Source organism: Podarcis melisellensis (assembly GCF_964234715.1).
Source record: "Podarcis melisellensis genome assembly, chromosome: 2".
In the NCBI taxonomy this organism is placed as follows: Eukaryota; Metazoa; Chordata; class Lepidosauria; order Squamata; family Lacertidae; genus Podarcis; species Podarcis melisellensis.
In genome coordinates this window covers 120,617,679-120,643,131 of record NC_138529.1, presented here as the reverse complement: position 1 = coordinate 120,643,131, position 25,453 = coordinate 120,617,679, and the positions used below count along the sequence as shown (strand labels likewise).

The window sequence follows — 25,453 nt, the reverse complement described above, 5'->3', positions numbered from 1 at the left end:
CAAAGATTCCTTAAAAGGAAATGACATTCATATTGCATCTCCATTCATATACATTCCTAGGTATGCCATCACAATAGCAAGATAGCACTATACTGCAAGTAAGAAGTTCAATAAAGTGTATTTCCAAAGTTTCTCCACAAACCCATTCCAAGACCAAATGGTTCCCTGGTCTAGGAGATGGTGTCTCTATAGACAAGAGCAACACACCTGCCTTCACCCCCTAGTCTAGCCTGGTGCAGGATCATAAACTCAGGTGGGCAGAGCTAGGTAAGGTCAGGCCCCCTCACCTGAATAATAGAATCATGGAATTGTAGAATTGGAAGGGACCCTGAAAGTCATCTAGTCCCACATACCGCAATGCAGGAATCTTGAATAAATCATTCTTGACAGACGGCCATCCATCTCTCTTGAAAAACCTACAATGAAGGAGAGTCCACAACCTCTTGAGGGAGACTGTTCCTCTGTCGAACAGCTCTTAGCGCCAGAAAGTTCTGGATAATGCAAGCCAAATCAGTCCAATCATGTTCAGTCAAATCTTGAAAGGAACCTATTTCTTAGGCTGCTCAACTGATGGAAGAGCCCATTCTGAAAGACCTCGAGTATATTGGGAAAATGATATACCAACGGTACTTAACTCCGGTAAAATTGGCAAAAATTTATAAATCTAAATCAAATACCTGTTGGAGATGCAAGAAAGAAATAGGAACAATGTTTCACATGTGGTATGAAGAAACCAAAAAGATCTTTAAAATATCTTTTAGTAAAAAACAGGAGGCATTCCTTTTAGGTATAATTACAAAAGATGTTCCTGGCAGTCAAAGGAATGTATTCCTTTATGCAACTGCCAGGATGCTCATAGCAAAAAACTGGAAAGGGAGGAAAATCCCATCAATAAAAGAATAGCAAATTAAACATTGTGATTATATGAATTTGGCAAGCTTCACAGCATTCTTAAGGCGACAATCAGACCAAAAATTAGCAAAGGAATGGGATTGTGTTAAAGAATATATGAAAAAAACATTGTTCTGGAGTAAGTATATCGGTATGTAGCGAATGAAGCTTTGCAGGGTTAAAAGCAGTGCGAAAGGTGTAAAGATAGGGGTAATTTACATTAGACACAACAATTCAGAAAGATTAAAATTTTTGAGGTCTCAAACAGAGGAAGGAAGTCAATATGTGCATATGTACGTAAAGATTAGTATGATGGCAGGGGATTTTTTTGTAGGTGTGATTTTTTTCTTTTTTGGTTTCTGTTTGTTTTGATCTGTTTTTGTTGGTTTGTTCCTTTTTTAGGATTTTATGTTTGTAATTTTTGTTGTAACTTTGCATTGAAAATATTTTTTTTAAAAAAGAAGTATATTGGGCACATTAAATAGAAAAACCCTTCATGGCCACTAGGTTCCTAGATGATATGTGAACCACCTGGGCTGAAACAGCCAACTTACTTAAATGCTGCGATCTTCTCTGTCATTCCAGTTCCACCGTTTCCTGAGCGATTTTCAGTTCTACAATGCTTCTATGGGTGGAGTATGTTTAGATGAGAATGGGGACCTGACAGCTGATTTTGACGTGGTGAACATTGTGATGCTTGCCAATGACTCCCTTCACGTAGGGAAAGTTGGCAGTATGGAGAGAGAGGGATCCACAGACGTAAAAGTCACCATTGATCAGGATGCCATCGTGTGGCCCCTTTGGTTTAATAAGGTGGGTTAAATCATTCAGATACATTTGACTTTGGTCCAAAAAGAAACAGAAAACAGAGGATATTGGATTGAAAGGGGCATTTAGTTTTGTAGGAAGAGTCACTCCCACTTCAACTCCCAGGAGCATATTTATGAGAGTAATATTTTTTGCCTCAACTTGCATCACTTCACACTTGTTTGCTTTGAATTACATTTCCCAATTTATTAATCCGTCTACAGATTGACTATTGTTTGTTAATATTTTATTGGCAGCCACCCAGCATGGCTGGGAAAACCCAGATGGGTGGGGTATAAATGATGAATTATTATTATTAGTAGTAGTAGTAGTAATAGTAGTAGTAGTAGTAATCACTCAGGTTTGGAGAGGTTCTGTTGGAGGTCTTCACAATCAATTTTTGTTTAAAATTCCCTGAACAATTTAGTAAATGTAAAGTTCAATCCAGTTCAATCCAGTCAAATCCAACTATGGGGTGTGGCACTCATCTCTGCTTTCAGGCCAAGGGAGCTGGCATTTGTCTGTAGACAGATTTTCTGGCTCATTTGGCCAGACTGACTAAACCGCTTCTGGTGCAACAGGACACCAGAGCGTACGAAATGCCATTTACCTTCCCACAGCAGCAGCAGTATCTACTTGAACTAGTATGCTTTCAAACTGTTAGGTGGCAGATTGGAGGCTGCAGAGTTTAGAAAAAATAAAGGACAAGGTGCGAGATTGGTTTCATTATGCCCAAATTCAAGAGATTTTTAAAAAAGATAAAAAGATTGGTTTCCAGGTGGAAAAATCAAAATTAGAGACAGAATTACTTGAACCTAAGACGAAAGTGCTTTCAAGAATGTATAACCTGCTGCTTAAATGGAACACACAAGATGAGTTAGTTAAATCAGCTATGATAAAATGGGCACAAGATATTGGACACAACATCATGTTTGAAGACTGGGAAAAGTTATGGAACACTGGTATGAAATTCATGGCATGTAATGCCTTGAAAGAAAACATTATGAAAATGATATATAGGTGGTACATAACCCCAGTCAAACTTGCAAAGATCTATCACTTGTCTGATAAAAGGTGTTGGAAATGTAAGGAAGCTGAGGGAACATTTTTTCACCTCTGGTGGACATGCCCGAGGGTAAAGGCATTCTGGGAAATGGTTTATAACGAATTGAAAAAGGTATTTAAGTATACCTTTCATAAGAAACCAGAGGCCTTCCTCCTGGGCATTGTAGGCCAGGGAGTGACAAAGAAGGATAGAACTTTCTTTTTATATGCAACTACAGCAGCAAGAATTCTTCTAGCTAAATATTGGAAGGCACAGGAGCTACCCACGCTGGAAGAGTGGCATACGCAACTGATGGACTATATGGAACTGGCCGAAATGACTGGCAGAATCCGAGACCTGGGAGAAGAGGCAGTGGAAGAGGACTGGAAAAAATTTACAAAGACATTATAAGCTATATGAATGTTGAGAATTTGTTAAGTCTTTAGATAACAAGCTTCAGATGCCAAACTTTGATTTTGCTGAAATTTAAGTTATGATTGTGAAATGACTAAAGGCTAGGGTAAGGTTTCTATCCTTAGGACCGCTGGAAATGTGAACCAATAATAGTTACCCTAAATCCAAAATGCAATTGATGAAAGTATAAAAACACAGGAAACAAGATATTAATTTGCTGTTAACTTTCTTTATTGAAAAAGATGCAGGGGAGGGAGGATGTGGGGAAGTCCAGTGGAATATGAAAAATCGTTTGAAAAGTATGATTTTGTTCTTGTTTAATAATTTTTCTCTCTTTTTTCTGTAAAACCGCTTCGGTTGGACCATTGACGATGTATCTGACCTTGGAAAAAAGCAATAAAAAATATTATTAAAAAAAAAAAACTGTTAGGTGGCAGGAGCTGGGAGTATTGGCTCCAGTATTATTGCATAGATAGACATACCTGTGGGAAGGTTTACTTTAGCAGAGTTAAACAATCCCCTTTATAAGTTTATGCAGCGATCAGCTTGTTGCTGACTTGTCTGAGTTCTACTAATAAATATGCTGTCCTAGTTAAAAATCCCTTAGAATCCCTCTATAGGAATACACACACGAACTTTGCTGCCACATACACCCGGACAACACCATTACTGGCCCCAACAACATCACACATACCATCTCGGGACTATTTAATTGCTCATCTTCTAACATTGTGTATGCCATCAAATGCCAACAGTGTCCTTCAGCTCTCTATATTGGACAAACAGCCAAACCTTACGCCAAAGGATAAACGGACATAAATCTGACATCAGGAATCACAAGACAGAGAAACCAGTAGGAGAACACTTAAATCTCCCAGGACATTCTATACAAGATCTCAAAGTAGCTGTTCTATTACAAAGGAATTTCAGAAATAGACTGGAAAGAGAAGCTGCTGAATTGCAACTTATTACCAAACTTAAAACCATGGAGAGACCTGGTCTGAACAAAGACATTGGATTCTTATCTCATTATACATGACAAAGCCATTTTTCACCTTCTCACCCCTTGCTTTTTCCTGTAAGACCCATTGCAGTCGTTAAGAGTCGTCAACAGGCTCATCACAGCTATCTGCCAATCACCCATTCCCACCACCTTTCTGAGTAATACCCCTACCCACCTTCTCACTATACAGAAGGGTCTGGTGACTTCTGTTTCAGTGTATCTGAAGAAGTGTGCATGCACATGAAAGCTCATACCTAGAACTAACTTAGTTGGTCTTTAAGGTGCTACTGGAAGGAATTTTTTGTTTTGACTATGGCAGACCAACACGGCTACCTATCTGTAACTGGAACACACAAATCTGATTCATGTAATATAAAACCATTTTACTCTCAGATTCATTCAGGTTTACAGAAGTGTACCTGAAGGCAGGCTTAGGTTACATAACAAGCAAATGAACTATACCAGAGGGAAGTTGGTCCTAAGGTGACTGCAACTCAGCAGTTATCTTTCAAAGCTACCAGTAATCAACAAACTGGTTGTCACAGCAACCGGTTAGAACCTGGAGGCCATTAGTCCTGTGTCGGAAGCTTGCACTTGACTGCAGCTTTACATCCTACAATACCACTAACTCCTGACCGTCTTTCTTTATGGGCAGACCGTCCCTCAATCCAGATGTGCTGAGAGCTGTCATATTGGGGATGTCAAGGTCATCCGGGAAGGAGAGCCACTTTGCTGCTATGATTGTGCTCCCTGTGTAAAAGGGACCATCTCCACTGTGGAAGGCAAGTGAGAGAAGGAATAGGGCAACTTTTGTAATCTTGTCCAAAACAGTATCATTTTATTCCCCCCCCCCCCAATAAAACCTTTACCCAAGGTTGGGATATCTGCTTTGCATGCAACAGATTGCCGATTCAAGTCATAGTATCTGCAGGTCAGGGCTGGCAATGTCCCTTGCTTGAGACCCTGGTACTGAAATCACTCATCTTACTTTCAGATGCAGACCACTGCACCAAATGTCCAGACGATCAGTACTCAAACAAGGACCAAGATCAATGTGTTCCCAAGATTATCACTTTCCTGTCCTATGAAGACTATTTGGGGATATTCTTGTCTTTCTTTACCTTATTATTCTCCTTAATCACATGCTTGGTGTTAGGAATTTTCATTAAATACTCAGGAACTCCCATAGTCAAAGCCAACAACAGAGACCTTTCCTACATCCTCCTTGTATCCCTCTTGCTTTCTTTTTTGTTCTCCTTGCTCTTCATCGGCCAGCCAAGAAAAGCCACCTGTCTTCTCCAACAAATTGCATTTGTCTTCATCTTCTCAGTTGCTGTCTCTTCTTTGTTGGCCAAAACCATTACTGTTGTGCTGGCTTTTCTGGCCACAAAGCCAGGGAACAGGGTGAAGAAATGGCTGGGGAAGACTCTGGCCAACGCTGTTGTCCTTTCATGTTCCAGTGTCCAAGTTCTCATCTGCACCACCTGGCTGGGGACCTCTCCCCCATTCCCAGACACTGACAGGCACTCCCAAACTGCAGAGATTATCCTGCAATGTAATGAAGGGTCTTCTGCCATGTTTTATGGTGCCCTTGGCTACATGGGCTTCCTGGCTGCTATCTGCTTCACGGTGGCTTTTCTAGCCAGGAAGCTGCCTGGGTCGTTCAATGAGGCCAAGCTGATCACCTTCAGCATGCTGGTCTTCTGCAGTGTTTGGGTGTCCTTTGTTCCCACCTACCAGAGCACCAAGGGGAAATACATGGTAGCCGTGCAGGTCTTCTCTATGTTGGCCTCCAGTGCTGGGCTTCTGGGCTGCATCTTCCTCCCCAAGTGCTACATTATTGTACTGAGGCCTGGTCTGAACACAAAGGAGCATCTGACGACAAAAAGTAAAGATGCCATCTGAATCTTTGTACATTCTTTTCCATTGTAGGAATCTGTGAGCAGAAAGGCAATAACAAAATCCAGCCACTTGCGGGTCTAAAATGAAATATTCAAATGTCAAAAAACTTTGTCAGGAGAGGATATGAGGTGATGGGGAGAGATACAAATACTCTGAAATAAAATATTTGACTGGCACAGCAGACTTCTATGGTTGTTTTTCCGTATGCAAAGCAAAAGTCCACCAGGCAATAGAAGTTCCCCCACAGGTCCTGAAAGAACAGTTTCATCCTGGCTTATGTGGTGATGTATCTTAAATAGTTGTAATTCTAGGATCACATTTTGCCACATCAGTGGCAGTGTGAACTTTGTCAGGAGAGGATATGAGGTGATGGGGAGAGATACAAATACTCTGAAATAAAATATTCGACTGGCACAGGAGGCTTAAGGTCCCTCCCCCCCATATGCATAACAAAAGTCCATCAGGCAGCAGATGTTCATCATATCAGGCCCCAAAAATTCCTGAAAAAAATAGCTTGATCCTGGCTTATTTGCTGACATATCTTAAATAAATGTCATTCTAGGATCACCTTTCCCCTCTATGACTATTTCTCAGAGCATTTTGCCACATCATTGAGAACTTGGAAGAAAGAATAATAGAATTATGGAAGTGTAAAGTTTGAAGAGGGACCCCAAGGGGCATGTAGTTCAACCCTCTGCAATGCAGGAATCTCAACCAAGCATTCATGACAGATGGTCATCCCAACTCTGAGTAGAAACCTCCAAGGAAGGAAAGTCCACAACCTTCCAAGCGGGACTATTCAAACAGCTCTTGTTGTCAGAAACTTTTTCCTGAAGTTTAGTTAGAGTCTCCTTTCTTTTAACTTGAAGCCATTGATTCAAGTCCTACCCTCCAGAGCATCAGAAAACAGATTGTGATGTTTTCTTCCAGCTCTGCAGCTGCTGCTCAAGCTCCACAGTGATTCCAGAGATGTATATTCCCTGCATAATTATCATAATCATAGTGATTTATTCCTTGGCAAAACTCAAGCAATGTACCCACTTTTGACACAAAGAACAGATATTTCAGAAATCAGAGCTTGAAATGCTTGCTGCATATTTAAAGACCTCATGTGTGCCATCGAGGGCTTTGACTTATCTTCCAGGCAGGCAGGGATTCTGCCAGTGTGAAAGCTTCCTATCCTCCCTTTCCTCACATTTTCTCTGGGGCTTCGGTCTTGTTGGAGACTTTGGGCTTCATCTAATTCGCTTCTTGCTTAGTTGAGAGCAGTGACAACAAATGCAATGACAGGAGGCAGACCCAGAGTGAGGCTCTTATTAATGTTGTTGTTGCTGCTGCTGCTTCCCTATGCAGCTTCTAGGATGCGGAAAGCAAAATGCCCATTGAACTTGGGAAGGGACAGTCCAGATGCTACAAATTATTACAAGCCAGGAGACCACCTCATAAGCAGGGTCATATCTACATTACAGACCGTTCATCCTGAACACGATTTCGTTATCCCCCCTTGCAATTACATTGTAAGGTAAGCTGTACTTTCCCCTTGCAATTTCAGCATAGCAGATAAGATTGTGATTAATGGGTAGGCATATAAATGTAAGGTACCCCTGCCCATACGGGCCAGTCGTGTCCGACTCTAGGGTTGCACGCTCATCTCACTTAAGAGGCCGGGAGCCAGCGCTGTCCGAAGACACTTCCGGGTCACGTGGCCAGTGTGACAAAGCTGCTCTGGCGAGCCAGCAGCAGCGCCACACACGGAAACGCCGTTTACCTTCCCGCTATAAAGCGGTACCTATTTATCTACTTGCACTTAGGGGTGCTTTCGAACTGCTAGGTGGGCAGGAGCTGGGATCGAAAGACGGGAGCTCACCCCGCCGCAGGGATTCAAACCAACGACCATGCGATCTGCAAGTCCTAGGCACTGAGGTTTTACCCACAGCGCCACCCGCGTCCCCTAAGGTACCCCTGCCCCCTGTACTTTCCCCGTGCAATTTCAGCATAGCAGATAAGATAGTGATTAATGGGTAGGCATATATACATAGCATATTCTTGAATACTGTTGTGCTTAGCTGTGATTGCCCAAGCCTCTAATGCTTATCTGCCAGGGACAAGTCCTGCTTTCTAGATCTTGCCCAGTGAAGACACAAAATGTATGTGCATTGCTTCCCTCCTTTCTTTTTTCAACTGAAAAAAACCAAATTGATGGTGAATCATGAAAAGCCAGAGATCATCTGCATCCCAAGTTCTTGACTTGGGAAATGTGAAGATGGCCTGATCCACACTCCTCTGAAAGGAGCAGGACTATAGCTATTAAACTTTCACAATCAATCTATCAAGTCAACATATAATCACATTGGATTGAGTCTAGAAATTAACTGGCAGCCCGTACAGTTCTCCTGCCCTGGGACCTTAGGGTGAAAGGTAGGTACTAAATAGGATAAGAACAGCAATAACAATTAGAAGCAGGAATTATATGACTGGTAAAGATCTCTATTTTACATCTCCTCTTCCTTTTTTAAAAAAATAAGGAAGCAAACTCTTAGAGCCTACCACTCCCCTTGAACTAGTGCTCCGTCCTTTTACAAACTTTTGCTCAATATATTTGAGGGTGGTATTCACTCCCTGCTTCCAGCACTCAAGTGCTCAAATATGCTTCTATCTCCCTTTAACTGGCAAGCAGCCGTTCACCTTCCAACAAACTCACAGATGGCTGATTATGCGATGTGGATGTTCTGTTTTCCTTCATTCTTGTGGCTGCAATTTCTTATAGGGTTAAGAAAGCAGGGACTTGACACTTTTCACTGAACGGAGACTGACATTAGGCTTCATGTTTATTACAGGGAAAGAGGGACAAGAGCATACTGGAATCTCCTGTCCTTCATGATCGCCATCCATGAGATTAACCAGGACCCCAGGATCTTACCCAATATCACCCTGGGCTATGACATCTATGAGAATCATTTCAATGCAAGGATGACCTATGACGCCACGCTAGATCTGCTCTCTCCTGGGAGGGCCAATGTCCCAAACTACCACTGTGGAAGACAGAAGAAGCCCTTGGTTTTCATTGAAGGGGTCAACTATGACACCTCACTCCAGATTTCAACTATCCTAGAAACCTACAAAATCCCCCAGGTATGAATACACTAGCATGGGCAACATGCAGAGAACAGCCATTTCTTTGAATAGGAAGCAAACTATGAAACTCACTCCATCAGGAGGCAGTGAAGGTTCTAAGAGAGGATTAAACCAACTCATGAAGGCAAGGGCTATTGATGAATGCTAGGCATGATGACTGTGATCTACCTTGCTAGTTGGTGGCACCAATGCTTTTGGGTGCCAGTTGCTGGTTTCTTACAAGCATCTTGTTGGCCTCTGTGAGAACATGATATCAGACTAGATGGGCCATTGGCCTGATCCAGGAGGCTCTTCTTATGTTGAAGGATATGTACTGCTGGGTAAAGAATGCTTTCAAAAGAGAATCACCATCAGAGCCGACTAAGGGGGGGAACAAGCATTTTGGATGGAGTGATGCCTCTCAGAACTACAACATGAAGCTCACAAGATGTGTACTGTGAGCTGCTAAGCACTTTATACTTACAAGGGGGAAACAGACTCTTTTTTTCAGCCGGCGCTTTATAAGAGGACAAGGGTTCATGGTGAGTTCTGGCACCTCTTTTTCTAGGAAAATAGCAATTTACACAGGGCAGGAATCATACTTTGGTGGGACAGAAATGCAGCCTCCAGAAGACACCTCAGCGATGGCTTCACACAAGCCTATTTTGGTAACCTGCCAGGGGACTTTAAGATGGAGGAATAATAAATACTGGGCAGAAAAACAAATCTAAGGAACGAAACTCATGTGAAACTAACACTCAATTGAGCTAAAAATTGACCCCTTTCCCCAAACCAAATGTTAAAAGTAGAAAATGCAACACATCTTAACTCTACATAGCCTCAAACATCGGGGGGGGGCATTCTGGGTTGAAATTATGTTGAAGACATGTTATATTGTTGCCTATAATGAATGAATTAATTTATTACGGTCACTGACCAGAGTGTATTGTTTCCTATAAGTGTCCTACATCTCCTTTCCAGAGTAGCACTGGAGAATATTGCTCTCCCTGACCACAATTTCCAGTTGGCCAATAAAACCGTCTATATCTTCCTTTTTCTTCCTAGGTCAGTTATGCTTCTGTTCATCATGCGCTTGACAAAACACAATCTCCTTTGCTCGACCGTATGACCCCAGATGAAGAACCCCCAAGCTCAGGGATTATCAAACTACTCCTGCATTTCAGGTGGACTTGGATCGGGCTCATAGCTGCTGACACTTACAATGGAAAAAGGTTTCTGAACACCTTTGCACCTGTGCTTGCTAAGGGCGGTGTCTGCGTTGCCTTCTCACAAACCATTTTACGGGGCTTCTTTTTTATAGCCAATGCATACAAAAAACTCCGGCAGAAGATTTCACTTTCCATGGACAGGCGAATCAATGTGTTTCTCTACTATGGGGACTTTCAGTCCCCCTCAGAAGCCGCACGTACGCTAGAAATAGTGGGTGAAACCCTGAAACCCATTACTGGGAAAGTTTGGATAACAATAGCTTTCTCATATGTCAGCTGCGGCATGTCTCCGGAAATACTTGAGAACAAACACATTCATGGATATTTATCTTTATTTATCCAGACCAAAAAAAGGTCAAAACATGATGGTAATCTGCCAGTTTCTTTCCCCTATAGTAATTTCCATCCATGCTGGCCTGAAGGCTATCATTGCTTATATTCAAAGCACGTGTTTTCTGTGAAAGGCCAGAGGCGATGCAAAGTGAAGGAGAACTTTTCTGGTTTCCCTCAAGAAGTCCTTGAAAGGAGCCTGTTTCAGGACACCTACAGCATTTACAACACGGTCCGAGCTCTGGCCCATGCCTTAAATGCTGCGTACTCCTCTTGATCCAAGAGGGTGGTGATGGTGGGACAGAACAGGTTGGAAGATGTAAAAGTCCAAGCATCACAGGTATTCATGTTTCTTCTCTAATGCTCTGGATGGATATTGTTCCATTTTAAATAACGTTTCGTTCAATGACAGATTTGTAGGTCCATTTCCTTTAATTAACAGAAATTAAGCAAGAATTAAGCTGGACCATAAAGAAGGCTGATCGCTGAAGAATTGATGCTTTTGAATTATGGTGCTGGAGGAGATTCTTGAGAGTCCCATGGATTGCAAGTAGATCAAACCTATTGTGATGGCCTGGGATTCCGATTCCGAGGCTGAACCAGAGGAATCCCAGCCTGCACAGGAGTCCCCGCCTCCAGGGCCGGCTGAACTGGGGCAAGGCCTGGATTCTGAGGAGCCTGCACCTGTGTCAGATCCTCAGGAGCAGGCACCAGGTGAAACCATTCTGGCCCCAGAGGTGCTTGAGGACTCAGTGTCTACAGGTGAGCCTCCTCCGGGGCCCAGTAACCCTTCGGCCTCTCCTGAACTGCAGAGGCTTAGGGCAGAGAGGCGAAGGGAACTGGTTGCTCCCAGGAGGAGTGCTCGCCTTAAGGCAAGAGGAGGCGGGGCTCCTGGGGGCCGGGGCCGCCCCTGGCCTTAGAAGAAGATAAAGGTCAGTCAGCCCGGTCCCAGGTTGCGGGAGCAACGTCGTTGTTGGCTTCAGACCTTCCAGTGTTCCTGTTCTCTGCCCGGCCTCCTGCTCCTGACCTTCCAGCGTTCCTGTTCCCTGCTCGGCCTCCTGCTCCTGACCTTCCAGCGTTCCTGTTCCCTGCCCGGCCTCCTGCTTCTGACCTTCCAGCGTTCCTGTTCCCATCCGGCTCCTGCTTCTGACCTTCCAGCGTTCCTGTTCCCCGCCCGACTCCCTGTTTCGAACCTCGCCTCTCATCTTGTGAACTCTGACTACGATCACGGTACCTTCCCCCCGGGACCAGCACACCTATCCATTCTGAAGGAAATCAGCCCTGAGTGCTCACTGGAAGGACAGATCGTGAAGCTGAGGCTCCAATACTTTGGCCACCTCATGAGAAGAGAAGACTCCCTGGAAAAGACCCTGGTGTTGGGAAAGATGGAGGGCAGAAGGAGAAGGGGACGGCAGAGGACGAGATGGTTGGACAGTGTTCTCGAATCTACAAACAAACTGCGGGAAGCAGTGGAAGACAGGAGTGCCTGTCATGCTCTGGTCCAGGGGGTCACGAAGAGTCGGACATGACTAAACAACAACAAAGCAAGAATTAAAAAAGGAGATAAATAAGATTATAAAATACTGTAGGTGAAAATTGATTCATATAGAACTGATAGACCCTTCTGTATCACATTCATTTTAAATCTCCATTCATATACTTTCCTAGCTATACCGTCATAATTATTTTCATCAAAATAATCATATCTCACTTTCCTAATTATCAAAGACAAACAAAGCATTCCAAAGTTAAAGCAAGATAGAATTCTACTGCATGTAAGAAGTTCCATCACTTTTATTTCCAAAGTTTCTCCACAAACCCTTTCCAAGGTCAAGAGGCTCCCTGGTCAAGGAGATGGTGTCTCTGTAGGCAATAGCAACTCCCCTGCCTTGATCCCCTAGTCTAGTCTCTTGCAGTATCAAAAATTCAGGTGGGCACCCAGCTCCCTCACCCTCATCCAACCTCTCTTGGAAAACCTCCAATGAAGGAGCGTCCACAACCTACCGAGGGCGACTGTTCCACAGATCCACCGTCAAGCGGCTCTTAGCTTCAAAAAACTCTTGGTTATACAAGCCAAATCAGCACACTCATGTGCAATCAAATCATGGAACAGCATGTTTTTAGTATGGACTGATCTGACATTCAGTAGTAGCAGCACCAGACCAGAGGGCTCAGTAGATCTGCTACTAGTAACCTCTGGTGGTGTGAGAGGGCTGGAACAAGGAACAGAGACCAAACACCTAGGTCTCCACTCCCGATGGTGGCCAATTCCCCCCCCCCCACTCCAACCATGCTCTCCCCTACCCACCTAGCTACTTTCCTCCCACTGCCTCTCATTCAGAGGGGGAACTCCACCAAACCAAAGTTCCCTTTCAACCAGCCTCTCACTCTGATTGAGGGTCACAAGCCTGCCTCATGAAATGCCTGGTCTGCAAGTTTGTAGCCTGACTGGTAGCTGCCACAACTGCAGCCAGACCCACAGCTGCAGCCACCGCTTGGAGCAGGACTCTGAGAGGAGCTGCCGTACCCTCTCCAACCCCAACTCACAGGATCTTGGACGGAACCTATTTCTTAGGCTACTCAGCTGAAGGAAGAGCTCATTTTGAAAGACCTCAAGTATACTGAGAACATTAAATAGAAAAATACTCCATGGCCACTAGGTGCCTAGATTATATGTGAGACAACTGGGCGGAAATAGCCACCTTTCTTAAATGCTGCAATCTTCTCTGTCATTCCAGTTCCACCGTTTCCTGAGTGATTTTCAGTTCTACAATGCTTCTATGGGTGGAATATATTTAGATGAGAATGGGGACCTGACAGCTGAATTTGACCTGGTGAACATTGTGATGCTTCCCAACGACTCCCTTCACGTAGGGAAAGTTGGGAGTGTGGAGAGAGAGGGATCCGCAGGCGTAAAAGTCACCATTGATCAGGATGTCATCGTGTGGCCCCTTTGGTTTAATAAGGTGGGTTAAATCATTCGGATACATTTGATTTTGATCCAAAAAAGAAAAAGAAAACAGAGGATTTTGGATTGAAAGGGATTTTAGTTTTTAGGAAGAGTCATCCCTACTTCAACTCCCAGGAGCATATTTATGAAGGTAATATTTTTTGCCTCAACTTCCATCACTTCACACTTGTTTGCTTTGAATTACATTTCCCAATTTACTGCTCAGTCATTGAGGTTTGGAGAGGTTCTGCTGGAGGTCTTCACAATCTATTTTGGTTTAAGATTCCCTGAACAATTTAGTAAAGGTAAGGTTAAAGCCAGTTTAATCCAGTCAAATCCAACTATGGGGTGTGGTGATCATGTCTGCTTTCAAGCTGAGGAAGCCGGCATTTGTCTGTAGACAGTTTTTTCGGGTCATGTGGCCAGCATGACTAAACTGCTTCTGGTGCAAGTGGACACTGTGACGAGTGCCAGAATGCATGGAAAAGCTGTTTACCTTCCTACACCTATTTATCTACTTGCACAAGTAAGCTTTAGAACTGCAAGGTTGGCAGGAGCTGGGACTGTTGGCTCCACTCTTATTGCATGGATAGAAAGACCGTTAACTCCTGGCCATCTTTCTTTATGGGCAGACCGTTCCTCATTCCAGATGTGCTGAGAGCTGTCATATTGGGGATGTCAAGGTCATCCGGGAAGGAGAGCCACTTTGCTGCTATGATTGTGCTCCCTGTGTAAATGGGACCATCTCCACTGTGGAAGACAAGTGAGAGAAGTACGGCTTTGAAGGAATAGGGAAACTTGTGTGTGTGTGTTTTAAAAATCATTTTTATTTATTTTCCAATAAAAACAGCCAATCAACATATCCGCATCATAATCCAATTAAAAACAAGAAACTAAAAAAAAAAGACCAAATTATAGTCCAAATTGTAATTATTAATTTTACCGGGTTCCCCATAGTCTGGACCTCTGAAGCATATCTCCAAATCTTCAGTCCTGCCTCTTCTCATTGTTTTCATATTTCTGCCTTCTGCTTTTAACACTTTAAAGTTCTCCACCCCTGGCTATGCGATTCTCAGTCATGTCAAAAGTCATATGTCCTTTCATTCATCAAATACAGCTTTATTTGTAAAAATATATTTTTCCCAACTGTCTATTTACCAGCGCATCTTTTCCTGACTTCATTCCAATCTTCCAATCCAGGCTGTTGTCCAAGTTTATCATTTGAAGTTTAACGACGCAGCAACTCCCAAGTTGTTAAATCACTCCAATCCAGGCTGTTGTCCAAACCTTTCTTTTGAGATTTAGTGACGCAGTGTCTTCCACGTTGTTGAGTTGTTACTATAGATTGTTGGGGAGACTGTTTGCAATGTTGCAATGTAAATGAATTGTGTTCCACAGATATAAGTCATTTGGTGATCAATCAGCCTTCTCAGAGACCACACAATCCCCCCCTCCGGGCCCTGGGGGGTGGCTGCTAGACATCCATTCAGCCTTCTCTCTCTCTCATAATGAAAAACTTCTGCAAACAGCTGCACTATGTGTTATCCCAAGTTGTTATTTCAAGATATTACAAAGTCAGCCAGCAAATATTTCCTACTCCCCTCGAAAAAGGGGGGAATTCTCATCTTTCCGTGCTGCATCATATTAACAAACACCATCTTGTTTCTTCTTTTATGTTTATCAAGTCTTTCAAGTCTGAGTAAAGCTGCACAGTTGAATACTTAATTATAAATAGAAGCCCATCTGTACTCCTTTTTTTTTTAAAAAAAAAAAAAAGGTTTCTTAATGAGGCTTGGCATAGAAAACCAATTGTAGATGTTGAGGAGAAAAAAGACATACCAAAACCTCTGTAATCCAAACGCCATGAGAATCTCTTTGAAGCCCGAGCTTAATCACCAGGGACTGTACAGTTCTGCAGGTTTTTTTATTAATCTTCTTCGGTCCAGACTATGTCTTTTTATTGTCCAAATCCAATTATTTTATCACACAGATATTTGCGGCTATGAGAGTGACATCGGAGAATGCCAGCCGTGTCGTGCTCTGGGACCCAGTGTCCTGTCACTTGCACCTTGATGCAAACTGACAATCTCGGACAATCTGTGGGTCTATGATACAGTCCTCCCCCACCCTGGGGAGTCTGCCAGGGCTAATTACCCCCCTATCAGCCCTGAATTACCGGCATGGATGGGATTCGATCATATGGGAGTCAGCCATGTCTCACCGCCGGAAACAGGAAGCGAGGGACAACTTTTGTGATCCTGTCCAACACAATGCTATTTCTTCATTTTATCCCCGCCCCCCCCCCCCATAAAAATGACCTTTACCCAAGGTTGGCATATCTGATGGGTAGGGTATAAATAAATCATAATCAACATCATCATCATCATCGTGTGTAGTGATGACAGACTCCCTGTGGTTTGATTTTGAATTGGGTTTTCTCTTAGAATCTTTAGAAATAGGACATCTGGTTTCTCTGAAAGTTCTCTTCTGGCGCCCCATGTGGGACCCATGCTTTCCTCCTAGGAAACAGTATGTGTTTTCGCCTGCTTGGTGCCCACCCCGTTCCACCAGCTTTGCCAGAGGCTTTTCTGGAAAACTTCAGATGTGTCTGCTTCTGCTGGTTGAAAGGCTGTAGTTCAATAGCACAGGATTTCATTTGCATGCAAAAGATTGCCAATTCAAGTCATAGTAGCTGCGGGTCAGGGCTGGCAATGTCCCTTGCTTGAGACCCTGGGTACTGAAATCACTCATCTTACTTTCAGATGCAAACCGCTGCATCAAATGTCCAGAAGATCAGCACTCAAACAAGGACCGAGATCAATGTGTTCCCAAGATTATCACTTTCCTGTCCTATGAAGACTATTTGGGGATTCTCTTGTCTTTTGTTACCTTGTTATTCTCCTTAATCACATGCTTGGTGTTAGGAATTTTCATTAAATACTCAGGAACTCCCATAGTCAAAGCCAACAACAGAGACCTTTCCTACACCCTCCTTGTATCCCTCTTGCTCTCCTTTTTGTCCTCCTTGCTCTTCATTGGCCAGCCAAGAAAAGCCACCTGTCTTCTCCAACAAATTGCATTTGTCCTCATCTTTTCAGTTGTTGTCTCTTCTTTGTTGGCCAAAACAATTACTGTTACGCTGGCTTTTCTGGCCACAAAGCCAGGGAACAGGGTGAAGAAATGGCTGGGGAAGAGTCTGGCCAACACTGTTGTCCTTTCATGTTCCAGTGTCCAAGTTGTCATCTGCATCACCTGGCTAGGGACCTCTCCCCCATTCCCAGACACTGATATGCACTCCCAACCTGCAGAGATTATCCTGCAATGTAATGTAGGGTCTGCTGCCATGTTTTATGGTGCCCTGAGCTACATGGGCTTCCTGGCTGCTATCTGCTTCATGGTGGCTTTCCTAGCCAGGAAACTTCCCGGAGCCTTCAATGAAGCCAAGCTGATCACCTTCAGCATGCTGGTCTTCTGCAGTGTTTGGGTGTCCTTTGTGCCCACCTACCAGAGCGCCAAAGGGAAATACATGGTAGCCGTGCAGATCTTCTCTATCTTGGCCTCCAGTGCTGGGCTTCTGGGCTGCATCTTCATTCCCAAGTGCTCCATTATTTTACTCAGGCCTGGTTTGAATACAAAGGAGCACCTGACGACTAAAAGCAAAGATGCCATCTGATTCTTTGTACATTCTTTTCCATTGTAGGGATCTGAGCAGAATGGCAATAACAAAATGCAGCAACTTGCAAGTATAAAATGAAATATTCAAATGTCAAAAAGCTGCGGAGTGATGAGGCCCAACATATGAGTCAAGAGAGGAGAGGAGGTGATGGGAAAGTTAGTTTAAATCAGTATTGATTTCAAAAGTTTAATACGTCCTGTACTGACCACCATAAAGTCAGTTTAGTGTTTAGAAGCTAACCTCCTCTTTCTCAAATGACATTTCATTTTGATAATGGTATCACGGCATTCCAGCAGGGTTTGCTCAAACAACCATCACTTTTTATTTCTTAACTATTGATCTTCCTCCCTTCCCAAGCGCAAATGCAGGCAATTTTGCACAGTTGGCAGGAAACCTGCACAGCTTTTTTTAAAAAAAAATATATGAATTTTTCTAGTATTTTCCACACAACAACAACACAAAAGATATCAAAAGATAACGATACACAACATACAAAAATCAACATTCGAAAACCGGAAAAGACAAAACAAAACAAAACATAAAAACAAACAAATCCATAACTTACAAGTTAATATTATAAACACTAAAACAACAACAAAACATTGACTTCCACCAATCCCACAGCACCTCCTTCATCTCTCATTCTGTCTTCCTGTTTTCCTGTTTTCTTTATCCTCTCTATCCTAACATCTAGATAAAAATCCCTCTTTCATGTCCTTTCACTTCACAAGGTTATTCCAGACACAGCCAGATTTCTGCTCTCGAACCTTGACTTTTGAGGTAATCATTTAGGCACTCCCATTCTTTTTTTTACTTCACTTTTTGGTTTTTGTCTTATTATATCTGTCAATTTGACTAATTCTAAGTATTCTGAGAGCTTACATAGGGAATCAGTTACCCACTAGGGGAGAGTAGCTATGTAAACCTGCACAGCTTAAGCCCCACCCAAATGAATGAGCTGTTTTCTTAATAATTACTGATTCAGTGGAGCTAGAACAGCAGAAATTCCTAATAGACTGGGCTGCTTGTAAGCAGAGAGGCAACCAGCTTTCAGGTGGAAGTGCTTATTTCCCAGGAACTCAAATCCAAACAAGGTACTTCATAAATATTTATTCATCCAGTATATCTAATGTAAATATAATTGCTTATATTGCACTAAAACTTAATATCCTAAAAGAGTAAAGAAATCAGGAGTTGAAAAACTACAGAGAAGTGTTCATTTTTTGACTAAACCCTTAAAAATGTGCCCCTTGGAGCTTATTCACAAATAAAATCTGGCTCACAACTCCTTCCACAGTCCAATAATTTCAGGCCTTTCACCTTCGGAGCAGCAAAACATGTACAATGTACTAAAAGGTAAAAGGTGTTTTTTTAACACTATTGACTTTGTAGATTATATAAGGCAGTCTCCAAGGTAAGTCAACTCTATCCTTTGTTGTTGTTTAGTCGTTTAGTCATGTCCGACTCTTTGTGACCCCATAGACCAGAGCAGGCCAGGCACTCCTGTCTTCCACTGCCTCCCACAGTTTCGTCAAACTCATGCTGGTAGCTTTGAGAACATTGTCCAACCATCTCGTCCTCTGTCGTCCCCTTCTCCTTGTGCCCTCCATCTTTCCCAACATCAGGGTCTTTTCCAGGGAGTCTTCTCTTCTCATGAGGTGGCCAAAGTATTGGAGCCTCAGCTTCAGGATCTGTCCTTCCAGTGAGCAATCAGGGTTGATTTCCTTCAGAATGGATAGGTTTGATCTTCTTGCAGTCCATAGGCCTCTCAAGAGACTCCTCCAGCACCATAATTCAAAAGCATCAATTCTTCGGCGATCAGCCTTCTTTATGGTCCAGCTCTCACTTCCATACTCTATCCGAAGACAAGTAAATAATAATCTCTTTCGGTACAAGCAGCTTTTCCACATTCACTACTTCCAAAGTTTGACTAAGAAAGCCACTGATTAGGTTAAATTGGTTCCTTCACATCTTTCCAGCTTTCTTATTCACATGAGCTTGAGCTCGAAGAATGTTAGGGGTTTCCTCCATAACTCTGACAAGCAAGTTATCAATGTAGTCTTCCAGCTCCCGCACCTGCTGATCTTGCTTTGCAATCACATCTTTCTGCTTCAAGACCAGCTGGATCAGCTCGCTGTGTGTCAGCTGACCATAAGCGTAGGAGGGATCTGAAGGATCATATTCCTTTAGGATGGAAGAATGAACAGCTTAAAGTCATTTTGATATCAAGCACTGTTGCAAGGATGGCGTCAAAGGATCAGAAGGAAGGTATAGAAACCTTTGGTTTCAGGGATTACTGGGGAATCCCAGGAATGATGTCAGAGCAAAGAGGTAATCTGTCAAAGCATCTTAAAAGCTACTGAAGATTCACAAAAAACTAGAATTTCAGGATTTGCCAGTAAGTACTTTTATGTAGTACTTTTCTAATGTTATGAGGAGGGTCTTATCTTCACTTTTCCATGTTTATTACTGATGTTGGGAAAGATTGAGGGCACAAGGAGAAGGGGACAACAGAGGACGAGATGCTTGGACAGTGTCCTCAAAGCTACAAACATGAGTCTGACCAAACTGCGGGAGGCAGTGGAGGACAGGAGTGCCTGGCGTGCTCTTGTCCAGGGAGTCACAAAGAGTCGGACACGACTAAACGACTAAACAACAACAACTTTTATGGCATGCAGACAAATGTGCATACAAGGTTTCTGTACACCTGCCTTTCTATTTCTTACACTATTTCTTCCCAGTAATAAACATGGAAAAGTGAAGATAAGACCCTCCTCATAACATGCGAAAAGTACTAAATAAATACAAAGCAGCAGCAGTAGTGTTTGTTTCATTTTTTAAAAAAAGATATTTATTAAAGTTTTTCAAAGAGAAAAAGTTACAAAATAAAAACGAAGAAAAAAGAAGAATACAAAAAATACAAGAATACATAGGGGGGGGAATGCAAAATACAGAGAAAATAAATAGAAAACAGTTAAAAACAAATCAATCTTTTCATATCTTAAATTTCATTTACTTATTTCCCTGACCTCCTCACACCTCCCTTTTTTGTATTCCAGTTCACATGGTTAATTCAGCAAATCCTTACCCTCTTTGTTTTTATCTTAATTTCTATCTCTTAACATATTATAACTTTATATTTTCATCCGTTATCAATCCATTTTTACATATTCTTTTTAACCTTGTTGCTAAAGCCGCTTCATTTCAATCCGACATCATTTTAACATTCATTAATTTTACAATGTTTCTGCAAATAGTCTTTGAATTTCTTCCAATCTTCTTCCACCGACTCTTCTCCCTGGTCTCGGATTCTGACAGTCATTTCCACCAGTTCCATATAATCTATCACTTTCATCTGCCATTCTTCCAAGGTGGGTAGATCTTGTGTCTTCCAATACTTTGCGATGAGTATTCTTGCTGCTGTAGTAGCGTATATAAAGAAAGTTCTATCACCAGTTGATAGAACAACACCAGTTGGCCGACCATGCCCAGGAGAAAGGCCTCTGGTTTCTTCAAGAAGGTATATTTAAATACCTTTTTCATTTCATTATATATCATCTCCCAGAAAGCCTTGATCCTTGGGCACATCCACCAAAGGTGAAAGAATGTACCTTCATTCTCTTTACATTTCCAACACTTATTATCGGGCAAATGATATATTTTTGCAAGCTTGACTGGTGTCATGTACCACCTGTATATCATTTTCATAATATTCTCTCTTAAGGCATTACATGCCGTAAATTTCATACCTGTGGTCCACAACTGCTCCCAGTCAGCAAACATTATGTTATGTCCAGCATCTTGTGCCCATTTAATCATAGCAGATTTAACCGTTTCATCCTGTGTATTCCATTTCAACAGCAAGTTATACATTCTTGATAGTATCTTAGTTTTGGGATCTAACAGTTTTGTTTCCAATTTTGATTTTTCCACCTGAAAGCCATTTTTTTTATCCATATCATAAGCCTCCCTTATTTAATAATAATGAAGCCAGTCTCGCACTTTATCTTTTAGTTTCTCAAAACTCTGCAATTTCAATTTGTCACCTTCTTGTTCCAAAATCTCCCCATATTTTGGCCATTTAGCCTCCATATTGAGCTTTTTCTGAGCCTTCGCTTCCATCAGTGATATCCACCTTGGGGTTTTATTTTCAAGTAAATCTTTGTATCTTGTCCAGACATTAAACAATGCTTTCCTGACAATATGGTTTTTAAATGCTTTGTGAGCTTTAACCTTGTCATACCTCAAATATGCATGCCACCCAAAAACATTATTAAAACCTTCTAAATCCAAAACGTCTGTGTTCTCAAGAAGCAGCCATTCCTTCAGCCAGCAAAATGCTTCTGATTCATAGTAAAGTTTAAGGTCTGGCAGGGCGAATCCACCTCTTTCCTTTACATCAGTTAGTATTTTAAATTTTATTCTGGGCTTCTTGCCCTGCCAGACAAATCTAGAAATATCTCTTTGCCACTTCTTGAAACAGTCCATCTTGTCCAAAATTTGCAATGATTGAAACAGGAATAGCATTCTTGGCAACACATTCATCTTTATAACAGCCATTCGGCCTAACAAGGAAAGCTTCACATTTGACCATATTTCTAAATCCTTTTTCACTTCTGACCAACATTTCTCATAATTATCTTTGAATAAATTTAAATTCTTAGCGGTCATATTAACCCCCAGGTATTTAACTTTCTTAACTAATGTTAAACCTGTCTCCTTCTGAAACCTCTTTTCTCAATAGGTGTTAAATTTTTCTCAAGAACCTTAGTTTTTAACTTGTTCAGCTTATGTTCTGCCACTTGACCAAATTCTTGAATCAGATCCAATACCCTTTTAGTACTAGATTCTGGCTCCTGTAGTGTCAATACTAAGTCATCTGCAAAAGCTTTCAATTTGTACTGTTTAGCTCCGACCTGTCTACCTTTAATCAGATGGTCCCTTCTGATCATATTGTAGTGGTTGTTTCAGTTAAGTGATAATAATTCAGGTTCTGTGCTCAAACACCAAACAGATCATTTGCAATATTAGTTGGAGGCACTAAATCACTAAACCTTGCTTATCTGAAAACAAAAATTCTTTTCAGGCCAAAGTCCTTTGGTGAAGATAGCAAATTTTGAGCCTGAGGAATACATACCCACTCACAGATCTAAACTTGTGTCAGTAAAAGGCCAGTAAATTATTATTATTATTATTGTTATTATTATTATTATTATTATTATTATTATTATTAGAAAATTGATAACCTAGAAAACTTGAACACATTTCTGTCTCCAAACGACTATACCCCTTTGCAGTTTGTCTAATCCCGCCAATAAATTTACAAGCTTCCTAACTCAAGGCACAGACCACCCAATTAGGTTTTAAAATATAGTGTGTCTTAAATTACCTTTAGATCGGCTTCATTTTGGTTATCTAAGATCTTTGATGTTATGTTCTGGTTTTTTGCAGATGATTTGCTTGTTGTAGTATGCATTGGTTTCACAGGATAAAGTCAGAAAGAAGCACACACAATTAGTTCAGGCAATCCTACAGTACTTTGTACCTGAACAATTTTGTGCAGTTCTCCTTTTGGTCTGAAGGGACGCGGGTGGCGCTGTGGGTTAAACCACAGAACCCAGGACTTGCCGATCAGAAGGTCGGTGGTTCGAATCCCCGCAACGGGGTGAGCTCCCTGCTCCTGCCAACCTAGCAGTTCGAAAGCACACAATGTAAGTAGATAAATAGGTACCGTTGCAGCGGGAAGCTGGCCACATGACCTGGAAGCTGTACGCTGGCTCCCTTGGACAATAAAGCAAGATGAGCGCCACAACCCCAGAGTTGGCCACAACTGGACCTAATGGTCAGGGGTCCCTTTACCTTTACTTTTGGTCTTGCATGAAGTACTGCATGCACACACGTTCCTGCTTTGGCTTCTAAAAAGAATAAAGTACATTTTCCTCTTCTACATACCTCTATTAGTGCAAGTTTAGATTTTATATTTACTGTTAAAACAGAAGATTTATTCTGCCCTCCTCTCTACACTTCAAAACTGATTTAGAAGCTCTCAAATGAAAAGTTTTACTTACCTATTTATTTATATCCCTTCAAGGACCTTGAATACATGCTCCCCCCCCCCCCCAATTTTCCTCACTACCACCCTGTGAAGTAGGTTAGACATAGAGATAAGAGACTGGCCCATCACTGAGTGGAATCCTAGTCTGACACTCTTGGTGGTTCAAAACATCTGTTCCTCCCCCCCACCCCATAAAATATGGTTGGTTCCTTGGATATTTGTGTAGTTACCCAGATGTTTAGCAAGTGTAAAAAAATAGAGTTTTCAACAAAGTTTATTGCAAAAGTTTGCCTTCATTTCATTTTTAGTTAAATTACACCCATGGGACACTTCAGAAATCTAGGTAACACAAAACCTGTGCCGCAGTAAATTGCACTGCACTTATGATCACAACTAACACCGCTTTTTTTTAAAAAAAGTTAAGCATTTATCCAACTGCTGCTTTCACTTATTTTGGCAGAACACGAAAACTATATTTAGTATTTTAACAGGACAGTGGGTTTAAAAAATAAAGTAAAATTAGAGGTAAAATATGAAGTGCTGGTTCCAGTTTATGATACCTTTATTGTCATGTCACAACAATGTGAAAATAGAGTCTGATTACTGCCTAAGCAAAACAAACCTTTGCTCAGTTTTATTCCTTCATTGACATTGCTGCAAGAAATAGATACAGATCAACAGGGAAAGATTTTCACCTGTCCATAGGACACAAAATCCCTTACTGCATTAAAAAGGGGAGGGAAGAAGAATCAAAGCCATGCACAGTATAGCACTTGAGCCTTTATCTTTGCTCCCCACCACCCACCCCACCCCGCAATTCCTCTCACCTGAGCTTAGCAGGATAAGTTCCGTCACTCTGCAGATTCTGATTGGGATGTGTTTCAGAGGTTGAAACCCATGCCTGGAGCAGCTTCTTCTTGCCAGAGGGATCCACTTTGGTACCCAAGCCCTCTGCTGTAGCTTACTTCATAGGTTCTGCTCTATTACAGCCAGAAGCATCAGATTGGAAAGAACTAATAGAGTGAGAAGAACTGGGCAGAGGGGAAAGATGAAGAGGCTTAACAGGGAACTCAGGACTATCACCCTGTCTATTTTCTTTTAAGCTGTCAGCATTCTTCTGCTCCAATCCCTTTACATCATGGCTTGCATTTTCTTCTTTTTTTAATAATATTCTTTAAAAGTTTATTTAAATCACTGTTAATTCGCATTCAGAATATCCGACCTACGTTTACAGCCATTGGTTTCATTGAGCTGTTTCAAATTGTTTCCAATGCTGCAGCCTTTGGGCAAACAAACAAATAATATTATTTATGTGTCGCAATGTTGGGGGGTTGGACTAGATGACCCACAGGGGTCCCTTTCTCCCTTTTTTTTTTAAAAAAAAGATCTTTATTAAAAGTTTAATAGTTACAGAAAAAAGAAACAATAAAAAGTTCACAAAACAATGCAGCAAAACAACAAGAAAAGCAAAAACATTTAAAAAACACATCCAATATCTCTATATCTCTACCTTTCATTTACTTGTATCATTGACCTCCTCACACCTCCCTTTTTTGTATTCTTGTTCAATTAGCTATTTCAGCAAATCCTTTCCATCTTTCTTAATTTTTGTTCTATAATTTATCTTAACACAATCTAACCTTAAATTTCCACTTTGACCCATTAACAATCTATCTTTATTTAATTCTTTATAACATTTCTGCTAAAGCCATATAATTTCATTCCACATGGCTTGCATTCTCAAGGGCTAGTGCTGAAGGTGCAACCAGTGGTTTGTTTAGTTCAAATCCATCATCAGGAGCACTTGTCTTCATGAGAAGCAATACAGTCTGCCTCTCTTATTTGCTGTCAGCTCTCCCCCCTCAATGGAGGACCGTAACTCTGAGGAACCATCTCCACTCCTGGACAAATCTCCAGAAACTGCAATCTTTTCAGTTGTTGTTTGTTGTTGTTGTTTAGTCGTTTAGTCGTGTCCGACTCTTCGTGACCGCCTGGACGAGAGCACGCCAGGCACACCTGTCTTCCACTACCTCCCGC

At 41.9% G+C, this 25,453-nt stretch overlaps 2 protein-coding genes across 5 annotated transcripts in view; both read left to right on the top strand.

The window, feature by feature from the left end:
- LOC309364916 (vomeronasal type-2 receptor 26-like) overlaps window positions 1-11,288 on the top strand; it is a 28,903-nt gene extending 17,615 nt beyond the window's left edge. Inside the window, exons 1-3 of one of the 3 annotated variants that reach the window (XM_081902925.1) lie at window positions 6,691-7,584; window positions 8,900-9,194; window positions 10,242-11,288. In XM_081902925.1, coding sequence (XP_081759051.1) covers window positions 7,346-7,584; window positions 8,900-9,194; window positions 10,242-11,012 — 1,305 coding nt within the window. In that variant the 5' untranslated portion in view covers window positions 6,691-7,345 and the 3' untranslated portion in view covers window positions 11,013-11,288. Of the gene's footprint in view, window positions 1-6,690; window positions 7,585-8,429; window positions 9,195-10,241 lie in introns of those variants that run through there. The other 2 variants (XM_081902927.1, XM_081902926.1) reach the window with 2 other exon arrangements.
- Window positions 1,442-6,551, top strand: LOC309364923 (vomeronasal type-2 receptor 26-like). 2 transcript variants are annotated; one of them, XR_014165903.1, is made up of 4 exons: window positions 1,442-1,704; window positions 4,816-4,942; window positions 5,155-6,190; window positions 6,429-6,551. XR_014165903.1 is itself a non-coding variant. In XM_081902937.1 (3 exons), the coding sequence occupies exons 1-3, from the start codon at window positions 1,450-1,452 to the stop codon at window positions 6,063-6,065; spliced, it is 1,293 nt and encodes a 430-aa protein (XP_081759063.1). In that variant the 5' UTR covers window positions 1,442-1,449; the 3' UTR covers window positions 6,066-6,242. The 2 variants fall into 2 exon arrangements, 1 of the variants encoding a protein (XP_081759063.1); XM_081902937.1 differs by lacking the exon at window positions 6,429-6,551 and having other exon boundaries at window positions 5,155-6,242.
- Window positions 11,289-25,453: the final 14,165 nt, after the last annotated feature.